Raw genomic sequence first — 13,289 nt, 5'->3', positions numbered from 1 at the left:
AATGTTCACACATGCCAGAATACATTTGGCTAATGATTGAAAAATTACAAACATATCAATACCTGCTGCCTTAAATGATGCTGTGATCAATGAAGTTTGGAGGATAAATTATGGCCTCTGCTCTCACTGATCCAGTCTCTCATAAATACCATCTGATCCAGTCTCTCATAAACACCATCCCTCATCAGCTTCCATAAGAATCCACTCACACTACCCATCTCAAATTTTCTGAATTTTGACCAAAGGTTTTGGAGGCCACTGGGTGCATCAGATTTATTGCAGCATAGCCCTGTTGTGATTGCAATGCAATTTAACACCAGGTCCACGTGCACGTGATGATAGGGCCGCCTATACTGCCATCAGTGTGCACCTGGAAGGCACAGTTGATCTGCCAATGCTATTAACACTTCTTTTAAAAGTAATTTCAGAGTATAGTCCACTTTAAATTACATCCTCTTGAATTTGGGGGCTTTGTTTTGAATTTTATTCCTATTTTGGTTTTAGTGTCAGCTTGAATTTGTAAGATTTTCTAGCATTAAATGATCAAAAAATGATAATCACTATCATTATTTCATCAACTCTCCTTCATCATGCTTTTTACTGCATCATTGGTTTTACAATGACACAGTTATAAATGACATCAAGAAATGGATCTAAAATATATTCTGCAGCATATAAATGAAGTATTTGGTTGCAAATTTATGAAGGTTTAACAACTTCTTTGCTAATTTAGTCTTCCAAACTTTGTGTTTTTGAAATAATTTTGAATTTACATGAAAGGTATAGAAATAGTACAGGGCGCCAGTGTACCCTACACCCTGATTCCCCAATGGTTAACATTTCTGAGAAGTTGAGGGTATGATACTCTACTGTTCCTAATACTTCAGTATATGTTTCCTAAGTACAGGAACACTCTCCTATATGACCACAGGGCAACCATAAGAATCAGGAAATTCACATTGATCTGGTGCTACCATCTAAACCATAGGCCTCAGTCAAATTTTGCTGATTATCCCAATAATGCCCATTATGTCCACGATCCAATCCAGGATCACATGCATTTAGTTTTTGTGTCTTTCAGTCTCCTTCAATATGAATCAGTTGCTCATCCTTTTTTGCTTTTCATGACCTTCATTTTTTTTTTGAGATGGAGTCTTACACTGTCGCCCAGACTTGAGTGCAGTGAAGCGATCTCAGCTCATTGCAACTGCTGCCTCCCACATTCAAACGATTCTCTTGCCTCAGCCTCCTGAGTAGCTGGGATTACAAGCTCTCGCCACCACACCTGGCTAATTTTTTTTTTTTTTTTTGTATTTTAGTAGAGACGGGGTTTCACTATGTTGGCCAGGCTGGTCTTGAACTCCTGACCTCGTGGTCTACCTGCCTAGGCCTCCCAAAATGCTGGGATTTCAGGTGTGAGCCACTGTGTCCAGCTGATCTTGATCTTTTAAAAAAGGTACAAACCAGTAACTTTGTGTATCCATTAACTTTGAATATCCCTCAATTTGGATTTGGTGATATCTCCTGATTTATGCATCTTTGCAGATACACCACTAAAATGATGCTATGCTCAGTACATAAGAGCAGAGACACATAGTGTTAATTTGCCCTATGACCAGTTTGGCTAACTTTTATCACTAGGATAAGATAGTATTTGCCAGGTTCTAAAGCTATTCTAAAGTTAATAAGTATAATGCAATTATTAATCAATGAGTAGTTGAAAAATACTCTGTGGGGAAATATTTTGAGGCTGTGTAGAGACAGTCGACACCCGTTGTTTGTGGCAGATATGTTCTATAAAGTCACTGTGAACACTGGATTAACCTGGACTAAGCTTCGCTCCTATGGGAGGTACAGGATTTGGTTCCTATTACAACATAATCCTCGACAAATCAGTCAACACACGACCTTGCTTTATGTATCTTTCTGTTTAAAGACTCCTTATTTAATATATAGGGTTGATTCATTATCATTGAACTTATGGTCAATTACACTGTAACTCATGCCTGAAGGAAGCTTAGCTAACATGAGAATTTTCTCTGTAAAGCACATCACAACCTCTTACACTTTAGGAACCGTAGACAGCACTGCAGAACAAGGGATTTTAAACAATAAGATCACCAACAAAAAGTACAAAAATGCAAAAAATGTGAGTCGATGTATTATGGAAAGGACACGAGTTTACAATATGAGAACTGAAACAAGAAAGCAGAGTGTCACCTTGTTCCACCTTAGCTGGGAATGTACGTGTTGGACAACTCGATCTGTTTTCTGGTCTGCCCATGACTGTGAAAGTGCTGCAAGTGTTAATTTTGGGGTTACAAATAAATTTTAGCAAGTAGACATCTTTGCGAATATGGTATCTGTGAGTAATAAAGACTGACTATATCTCATACTTATTAGACTTTTGCTTACTGGTTTTAGTATCTACTGGGGTCAAATTGTCCCAGATTGGCCAGTGAGAATCCTTCAAGCTGTCTTCTGTGTCCTTCTGACGTTCCCTCACCATTCCATGAACACATTTTTGCTTTCTTATTCAACAAGGTTTTCTAGGCTTATCTTGTATTTTCTCTGCCCCAGTTGTAAAGTTAGACATTTTTCCAGGGAGCTCTGGTTCCTTTTAGTAGAAGATGGTTTTTAGAAACCAAGAATTGGGTGCCAGATAGATGCATTCCTACCAGGGTGTCATTACTTCTAAGCCTTGTGAGCAGACAGAGGAAGATCTATATTTATACCCACACACAAACACACACATAGCCTATCATCCATGTATCAATCTCATCTAATCTATTTATCTATCTGCCTATCTGAACCAGTACCTCCAGTTCCAATCTGATGTAGAACAATCCCCCTTTCCATATTTGTAACCGCCTTCTTTGGCAGTTAGAAAACTGATTTCCATTATTTTCAATGTACTTATAACTTGCTAAGTCTCCTTTTATGTAAAACAAAACAAAACAAAAAAAAAAAACAACAACAAACACCCAGCCCCACCAACCAAAGGCACAATCCTGGATACTGTGCTCCCACCTCAGCTCCTGAAGAGCTGTAGGCTGAAAGCTTAGCCCCAGTAAAGGGAAACAAGAAAGGTAGAAGAAAGAAGAAAGAAACGTAAGAGTCGTTGAAGGTCTGAACTTCTGCTAATTTTTCTTAAATAGCAACAGACTTTTTTAACAAGAGAGAACCATCATGCATGTTTTTAGTTAACCTTGAAATTAGAAGGCTATTTTATCATACTAAATGGCTATAGAAGAAAAACCCATTCGATATAACTAGTATTTCTTAGAATAGTCATGTGATAGTATGTTTTTTTAATGTTAAAATTTATTTTATATTTTTCCCAGGTTAGAGTCAACACTTTGGCTTTTAATATATGGCTAACCTTAATTTGAATCTTTAAATGTTGATAGGTAATCTTTAATTTTCTAAGCTTTAAATTTTGGATATGACATTTTAGTTTACAGTGTTTATAAGAGGCTGTAGGATGATTTTATGAAACACTTTGATTATGTTTTTCTCTGTATGTTTATCCATGTTAAAAAATACAGCATGCATCTTAATTTTTCTTTTAGATTGTTAAACTTTAAAAATTAAACTAAGATATAGAACATTAAATTTAGTTTAAATTTTAAAATGATGACAGTGAACAGTCTTAACTTTCTAAGTTTCAAATTCTGGTGACTAGGAAGCTATGAATTATATCTTTAATAAAAGCTGTTGGTTAATTTTAATGAAATGACTTTATTATGTGGAAGGAGATAACTGTTCTGAGATAACTGTATTGCCAAAAATAATGCAGCTTCCCTTTTCTTTGAAGATACATAAAGATTACATAAATATACATTAATTCACATTATAGCCATGTAAAAATGCAGAAGTATATACACAATATTCTCCTTTTATTCCCATTTTCCACCCTTAGTCCCATTCACAGAACATAAACCCTTAGTAGTCTTGTGTTATATATATTGAGGAGTATATATGTGACCATATATAAATATATTGTTTTGGTTTGTTTGATTTTTAATTAAATAGAATTACATATATTCACATCTGTTTTTGCAGCTTGCTTTATACATTAATACAAATACTTCTTGAAGTTCTTTTATGCTGTACATACGGCTCTATTTCACTTTTAACTACTGTATAGTTTTCCATTATATGGCTGTGCTATAATTTATTTAAACATTTCCCATTGATGGAAATGTAGATTCCCATTTATGCTGTTATAAACTGTGCTCCAATAAAAATACTTGCACATGTATCTTGAAGCATATAGATGGCAGGTTCTGTGAAATAAATGCCTAGGCTGAAGGGTAAGACTTGCCTTTCTTTCTTGGAGGCAGCTCAGCAGGTGCTAAGCCCACACCTTTGGGCGCTCCTTCCTCTTTGGAGCTCTTTGTTCCCTAATCCAAGTACCTCAGAGTGTCTGACCTGATGGCCTCATTCTTTTGGCTTTTTGAACTGTGACAATTTCCTGTTTCATAATGAGACTGGACAATCAGAAGTCCAACATCATGTAGATGCCCCAGAAGTGGAATAACTATATTATAATGTTGGTTAGGAGAAGTGGAAATTGTAATTTAAGGCTGCATTTCATGCGCTTTATACATCTAGTGGACTTTGAGGCCTTAACAATAAAAAATATTGTTTTAATCAATGAAGAAATGCAAATAATTCTAACAGTTTTTGAAATAGGAATCATCAGTTGGGTACTGCTTATAAGGATATTTGTGTGTGAGTATGTTTTTAGGTACTTTACTTAATTTCCATATCCTGGTTGAAAGTAAAAAAAAAAAAAAAAAGAAAACAAAATCTATTTAATAAAGAGAACGGTTTCTAATCGTCATCGGATCTATTTTTATTCTTTGGTGGCAAATGTTGCTGAATGGCTATTTCCAGTTCACTTCAAAAACAATTCAGTTTTATTTTGTTTTCCATCCATTGTTTATAACATTCGTTTGTCATTTTTGTCATTTTGTAGACCTACCAAGAGCAGCTGTCAGGATCTTAAGCAACATGACATTCCTTTTTGTGAGTTTGTCATACACAGCTGAGAGTGCCATTGTAACTGCTTTCATTACCTTCATTCCCAAGTTCATCGAGTCACAGTTTGGTATCCCAGCCTCCAATGCCAGCATCTACACTGGTAAGGCACTGCCGCTAGGGCTGCTTGAAAACATGATCATTTTGACCATGAAATGGAATGGGTGAAGAGAAAGTTCAATTTAACATCGAAGTGTTAAGTCCATTAACAGCTACCTTTCCCCCCAGATTCTAGGAGGAAGAAATCCTAGAAAGTGTTCTCTTTGATTCAGATTGTATTACCATGTGACACATTTCCCAACTGTGTTTGGGAAGGGGGAGAATTTTGCATATTTATATTTCTATGGTTTAAAAAAATGAAACAGGCAATGACATTCAAATTTAAATCTAAATAGGTCTTTTTATGGGTTGGCATGGGTCTTAAAGTGTTAAGTTAAAAAAATTCATAACCTGAAATATAGAACGGTTTAATGGTATCAGGATTTCCCCTTCAGAAATGTGAACAGATTTTAATTGAATTACTGGAGACAGGTGAATTTAAAAAGGAAATGTATGAATTTTATTTTAGATGTTTGATGCCTGGGCAAATTGATTTTTAGGAGACTTTGATGCACATACCCATAGTACTTAGTGTTCAAATCTTCTTTCATGATAAACTGGATGCTTAGAAATGTGGAAACATGCAAAGACTTGGAACCAAGCCAAATGCCCATCAATGATATACTGGATAAAGAAAATGTGGCACATATACATCATGGAATAACATACAGCCATAAAAGGGGTGAGCTCATGTCCTTTTCAGGGACATGCATGTAGCTGGAAACTATCGTTCTCAGCAAACTAACATGGGAACAGAAAACCAGACACCACATGTTCTCACTAATAAGTGGGAGTTGAACAACGAGAACACATGGACACAGGGAGGGGAACATCATACACTGGGACCTGTCAGGGAGTTTGGGGCTAGGGTAGGGATAGCATTAGGAGAACGTAAATGGCAGGTTGATGGGTGCCACAAACCACCATGCCACGTGTATATCTATGTAACAAACCTGCAGGTTCTGCACATGTATCCCAGAACTTATATAAGAAGTATATAAAAAATGTGGAAACATTAATTCTCAGATATTGGAGGCATTTTCAGTATATTATATCATGTAATATTCTAGATATTTTCTTAGTGGTATCAAAGATGGCTGGTTGACCATATCTTCCTAAAGGCTTAATTTATTTAATAAAGAATATTTCAACAGTTGAAGTATATTTAAATAGTGTAGAATTATGATAACTTTTCAGGTTACTTAGGCTCCTGCTTTCTCCAATTCCACACTCAAATCCAGTAAATTTGAATTATCTGAAAATGAACAGGCAAGATTACGTTACTGTAGAAAGAGAAACTGATTTGAAATATTTGGGCAATCACTTTGTTCTCTACTTCATCTTAGACATTTAAAGACATACAACATTGGGTTGTGAGTTCAGGATAGCACATGTTTTTTTATAAAGAATATACTGCTGTGGACTATTGTAATTGTGACTTAAAATATGTTTTTCCTTGATCTTGGTTGCAAAATATATGCTTTCCTGCATTAAGGTAAAATTCATTTTTTACAGTTTGATTATGAGAAAAAAATTTTTACAGTTTGGTATGAGAAAATCTAAACCTTCCATTTGTAGTTTAACTCTTCCACTAACCCTTTGTTGAGCAATGATTTTTGGACAGGGAAATTAAAAGTTGTCTTGTAGTTAGATTCAAAGCCACACAGCCATTAATTGTAGAGTCTCCAGCATTTCCCAAACTAAGTTTCAATATTCAAAGGTGTTACTGGAAAGAAGGTTCATAGTAAAATAAATCTGGAACTTGCTGAGTTAAACAATGTATCATACGACTTTTTACTCCAGGCCCTTTCATTTCCTTTAACATGCCGATAAGTGCTGTGAAACTCCCAGACGACGACTCAGATGGCAGCCTTTTCCAAAGTCATTTGACCATGAAACCCAAGTTTTTTAGAGGCATCTTTTTCATAAACAGTGTTCCCCAGGATACACATAGGGAAGCCCTCCTGTGTGCCCCAGTTCCAGCCAGACTAGGGAGCAGAGCTGCCTAGATCATTCCATTTCTCTGTAGATGTATCACTTTCACCCCAGGGTTAGTGGGAGAGTGGGGCAGTGCTGAGCTGGGTAGGCGCTAATGCACCTTGAATGGATACTGACTAAAACCATCTCTTAGTTACTGGTAGAGGCCCAGGCGGGAGGTGGTGACACCAATGTCTGACGAGGGCATCATTGCAATGCCACAGTCAACCCCACTTCACTCCTCTTGTGTAGTGTGTCTCTGCTGAACAGCGGGTCTGTGTCACAGTGCATTCTCCCTGCTCATGTTCTTTCTGCTGACCCACTTGGGGTCACATTTATCTCAATTAGTTAAATATTATGAAGTTGGTATTTTGGAGAAGCCTTAATAATGGGAAGAACCCTTGTATTAGTCTGTTCTTACACTGCTGTAAAGACATACCCAAGACTGGGTAATTTACAAAGAAAAGTGGTTTAATTGACTCACAGTTCTGCCTGGCTGGGGAGGCCTCAGAAAACTTACAGTCACAGTGGAAGGGGAAGAGACATGTTTTACGTGGTGGCAGGTGAAAGAGAGAGAGCAAGAGCAGAAAAACTGCCTTGTAAAACTATCAGATTTTGTGAGAACTCTCACCATCATAAGAATAGCATGGGGCGAACCATCACCTCCCACCTGGTGCCTCCCTTGATACATGGGGATTATGGGGATTACAATTTGAGAAGAGACTTGAGTGGGGACACAGAGCCAACCCATATCAAACCTGAAGGAGCAGTTATACAGGGTGCCCTTGGAATCCGTTCACTGCTGGTCACTAGTTGCATGACTTTGGTCAAGTCACTTTCCTCCCCACGTTTCAGCTGAAACTGGAGTTTATCTGTAACTTGAGGGTAATCTCTTCCCTGTGTCTCTGTGTCGGCATTGTTGTGAGGATCAAATGAAGTGGTGAATAGTGATTCGTTTTGAAGCTAGGTACAACAACATAAATGGAAAAATACAACCTGATTATATCATAGTAAAGAAAATAGTTGTTTGTGGTGATAGTATCTCACATCTGAAGTTGTGCAGTTTGAACAGCTCTGAGCATAAAATCTCTGTAATTATAAAAATGATGACAATAAAACCATTGCTGACATGTACTCAATGTTTACTACGTGCAAGGCTCTACCTAAGGAATTATATGTGGATAACATAATTTAATCCATGTAACTAATGCCTGTGAAGTAGATATTATTAATGATGCCCATTTTCTAGGTGAGAAAAAAAGGCCCAGAGAAGTTTAAATAACTTGCTTAAAGGCAAATAGTGTTAGAACCGCATGCTAGAATCTTGTACTCCTTGGAGTATATAAATATTGCCAAGTGTTTTTTACTGAAATATTGTAATAGGTATACACTGTTGTCATCATTTCGATTTAGTTTTTTCACTATTTCCACTAAGACAATATTCCAGTGGTTTTGGGATTCCATGCCCACCCACTCAGCCTCTGAGCCATGGTTCACAACGTCTGTTTTTGGAGCACAGTGATCTTTCAGCATTGCCTTTGCTTGGGCTCTTGGCTTTTGATGTGTAGAATTACAAAGAGTTAGAGCAATTGGTTTGTCTTTACAAGGAAAAGTAGCCTTGGAAAATTCCATTTTGTTTTTCACTGTAGAATAATTGAGATACTTATTTCTGTGGTAAAAGAATTAAGTTGGGATGTAATTTTAAAAATTACTGCAATTTTTATTGTTGTCTAAATAACCAAATATTTGCCATCCATCTTCAGCCACTGATTTTGGGTTTGGTTGAAGTGATTCACAGCAGTGCCACTGAACTCAAATTGCAGCCTTAGGGAATCAAGAAACATGTGAATGGGCTTTGATTTGCTTCATTCTTATAAGGTCATCAATAGCTTTTATGTAATTTTATGAGCAGTTTTAAAAATCCATTTTTATACATGAGGCCAACAAACATATGAAAAAATGCTCACCATCAGTGGTCATCAGAGAAATGTAAATCAAGACTACATTGAGATACCATCTCATGCCAGTTAGAATGGTGATCATTAAAAAATCTGGAGACAACAGATGCTGGAGAGGATGTGGAGAAATAGGAACACTTTTACACTGTTGGTGGGAGTGTAAATTAGTTCAACCATTGTGGACGACAGTGCGGCGATTCCTCAAAGACCTAGAAATAGAAATTCCATTTGACCCAGCAATCCCATTACTGGGCATATATCCAAAGGATTATAAATCGTTCTACTATAAGGACACGTGCACACGAATGTTCATTGCAGCACAGTTTACAATAGCAAAGACCTGGAACCAACCCAAATGCCCATCGACGATAGACTGGATAGGGAAAATGTGGCACATATACATCATGGAATATTACACAGCCATCAAAAATGATGAGTTCGTGTCCTTTGCAGAGACATGGATGAACCTGGAAGCCATCATTCTCAGCAAACTGACACAGGAGCAGAAAATCAAACACCGCATGTTCTCACTCATAGGCGGGTGTTGAACAATGAGAACACATGGACACAGGGAGGGGAGCACTACACACTGGGGTCAGTTGGGGGGAAATAGGGGAGGGACAGTAGGGGGTGGGGAGCTGGGGAGAGATAGCAAGGGGAGACATGCCAGATATAGGTGATGGGGAGGAAGGCAGCAAATCACACTGCCATGTATGTACCCATGCAACAATCTTGCATGTTCTTCACATGTACCCCCAAACCTAAAATGCAATAAAAAAATAAATAAAAATAAAAAAAAGAAAGAAAATCCATTTTTATACTAGTTTTATAAATGTATACATATATTTTTTTAAATGTTGAGATTAAGTGTTTAAATACAAATAGAGTATTTTAGGTATAGATGTCTACTGTAACCAGCCATATCCAAGGTCAGGTGATGACACTTGGCCCTGAGATGTGTGCCAATGCCACACTCAAGAGTGGTGGCTCTGAGAGAGGAGAAAGTTACTTGCAAACCAACATGCCATAGCGGCTGCTAAACTCCTCCCACGTATCATTTTAATCATTATTGAGATGAATAGAAGCTATTAGGAACAAAAAGTGACAATTATAGGCTCTTTGTCTTTTGGACAGAGAGGTATGTATTAATATTATGCTGAATTACATTTGTTTTTTTCAGTGCTAATGAGAACTTTTGTAAAAGCTTATGGTGGACAAAAAGAACACTCAGATTCTCTTTATTTATTTATCAATCGACTGATTTAAGGAATATGTCCGTGTCTACCATGTGGCAGGTTCTTAGCCAGTACTCTAATGATGACAGTTAAACAGGGTTCAGTTGCTCTTTAAAAATGTCTTTAAGACTCAAAGGACGCAAAATGACAAGAAACACATCAGCATTTCTTGCAGGAAAAGATACTACATGGCATCAGCATTAAAGTAAAGATGTGTTAGGTTGATGCAAAAGTATTTGCGGTTTTTGCTCTGAAAGTAATGACAAAAACTGCAATTACTGGTTCGGCATGGTGCCTCACCCCTGTAATCCCAACATTTTGAAAGGCTAAGGTGGGTGGATCACTTGAGGTCTGGAGTTCGAGACCAGCCTGGCCAACATGGTGAAACCTTGTCTGATGACACGCGCCTATAATCCCAGCTACTCAGGAGGCTGAGAGGCACGATAATTGCTTGAACCCGGGAGGCAGAGGTTGTAGTGAGCCAAGATTGTGCTACTACACTCCAGCCTGGGAGACAGAGCGAGACTTCATCTCAAAAAAAGAAAAATATGGCAATTGCTTTTGCACCAACCTAATACTTTGCAGCCACAGACCATCTTTCACAGCAAGAGGCAGGATCCACTTGTCCCCCTCAGAAGCAAGTGGCAGGACCCACTTTTTCTCTTATGCCAGGCTCATGATGTGTGCATGGACGACCCAGGAACCATGGAGTTCAAAATACGATTTTGGCTGGAGTCTTATATATTTTAAAAAATATTTTATATGTTTTAAAATATTTGAAATACTTTAACATTTTTTATATTATCTTGGTCCATTGCTTCCTGCTGTGTAACCAGTCTCACAGCCGAGCTCTCCAGGGGTCTTAGTGAGACCGGTTACAGAGCATGCTTGTTTTTGTCAATAAACAATGCTGACAAGCTGGTACAAACCATCCCAACCACTTCGGAACTATGAGGCAACACTGTTCATGAACATGCTTTGTGTCTTGGCTGCGAGTCAGTGCCCTGCAGATACACTTTGATGATTTGGAAAGACAGCTCAGGCTAATTCCAGGCCTGTGTTGTTATCCCTCTTAGGAACTCCCCGGCTTTTTGCAGTATGTAAGGTGGACAGCGTTTTTCTCTCTAGGTCTCTTGTCTAGTCTAGAAAACAATAACTTGAACTGGAATGAACTCTGTAATATCTTCCTTCTCTAAAATCTTAGATTAAATAATTTTCCCAAAGCCATGTGTACCAAATAAATATTTATTCTTATATTCCCATAGAGTTATATTGTTTTCTTAAAAGGGACTAGTTATTAACCAATTTATCACTCTGGTATTTGTAGCAATGTTGCATCCCTCACAAACTCTGGCCATGTCCAGAGTCAGTATTATCTGTTTTGTTTTGCTGTGGGCAGCCTGATGTAGTACACAGACCTCTCTGTGAATCCCAGATCTGTGACTTAACTAGATGTATGCTTTCAGCCAAATGGCTTGCCCACTCAGCGTGTCAGTTTCTCATTTGTAAAATGTGAGTGATCATTCCCCATGGCTACTGTAAAATATTAAGTGAGGTAATAAGATCTTAACGCATTTTGTATATAGTAGATGCTCACTAAATATCAATTTCTCTTCCTCTTCTGTTATGAAACTGTTAAATTTAAATTTCCTTTAGAAAATCTTGTTAGGTTTTCTGATTTTAAAACAAATTGTATTGGTCTAATTTACAGTGGTAATTTGGCTTTTTGTTAAGTCCCACCTGCTAAGAGAGGCAATACGTTCACATAAAATGGTAAGAAGTGAGTATTTTCCTCTTAATCATAGGAGTAAAGTAGCAGAAACTTTCTGGGGCAGGAGACAGTGAGGAGGTGTTAGAGAAGGATGTCCACACTTGCAGCACATTACGAGCCTCTCTCTCACACACACACTCTCTCTCTTTGAATTGTTCCCATCAGTTCACCAAATGATCAGCTTCTTGTTTTCACCAGTTCCCCAAATGCCCTTAATTTCTTATGTGATTCTTTCTCTTTATTTACTAGTTTTCGGAGTAAGTTTATATTCCAGCAAATTTATATGGTGGCCAATAATTTGTTAAAAGTATTATGAACTCATTTTTCTGTGCTTGATGTGCTTTACTCTGGTGCAGTCATTATTCTTTTTGATGGTTCAATTGCCCAATCTTTGGCCATTGGGAGCCCCTCAAAGTCAGCACCTGTGTCCTTTGGCTCTACCTCAGTCGTCTTTGTGGCTTCTGTCATGGCAAAACATGACTCTTATCTTTCACATTTCCTGCCCTAGACCTGGGATCAGTCATAGTGTCCAAGGAATCTTGAGAGGAAAGATTTCTTGAGAGGAAAATGGTAGTTGGATACCATCATCTGGACACTTGGGATGCTCATGGACAAAGATTGTCATTATTTCTGGGCTTTTAGTAATTAAAAAAAAAATCATGAGCTTATAATGATATTTGCACTTCAAATGGTAAGATGACAAGTTATTAACTTTTTTGATATTATATTTTAATCTCTTTTCACTAATGATAGAAATCTTTTTTTCTAATTACTTTAACCTAATATTTTATTCAAGTGTGTGTCTGTATGTATAATAATTTCAAACCAATTCTCGGTATTATTGCTAACCACAAACTATAAGACATATAGCCCAGAAATTAACTGTAAAATACCAAATACAGCTTTAGACTGTTGTAGTTCTTTTGTCCAAAGGCCATTTCTTACTACAAATATGCAAAATACTGTTCTGAAGTTATTTGAAGTAATTCTTTTCTGTTTGGTTATGTCTGATATGTTGTGATGTTTGTTTGTTTTAATTTGTTTTGGGTTTTTAATTTTAGGATTACTTTATTTTTTTATTTAGTTAAATTCATATTTAAAATTATATAAAACATCTATATGGTTTGAAGGTCAAAACTACAAACAAAGTACACTCAGAGAGGCCTCACTTCCATTCCAGTTTCTTACAATTCTCTTCTTCCT

The 13,289-nt window shown here is 37.2% G+C and overlaps 1 protein-coding gene across 2 annotated transcripts in view; it reads left to right on the top strand.

Moving 5' to 3' along the window:
* Positions 1 to 13,289, top strand: part of SLCO5A1 (solute carrier organic anion transporter family member 5A1) — a 154,655-nt gene that overhangs the window by 88,124 nt on the left and 53,242 nt on the right. The window contains exon 5 of one of the 2 annotated variants that reach the window (XM_032296297.1): positions 4,985 to 5,149. The exons of the other annotated variant lie outside the window; for it this stretch is intronic. Within the exon in view, the coding sequence (XP_032152188.1) occupies positions 4,985 to 5,149 (165 nt within the window). The remainder of the gene's footprint in view (positions 1 to 4,984; positions 5,150 to 13,289) is intronic. 2 annotated transcript variants of the gene reach the window in all.

The sequence above is a fragment of the Sapajus apella genome, unplaced genomic scaffold (genome assembly GCF_009761245.1).
Source record: "Sapajus apella isolate SASKATOON/1434 unplaced genomic scaffold, GSC_monkey_1.0 scaffold35, whole genome shotgun sequence".
In the NCBI taxonomy this organism is placed as follows: Eukaryota; Metazoa; Chordata; class Mammalia; order Primates; family Cebidae; genus Sapajus; species Sapajus apella.
The sequence above is the reverse complement of the archived record's forward strand: the minus strand, read 5'-3'. Positions and strand labels throughout refer to the sequence as shown.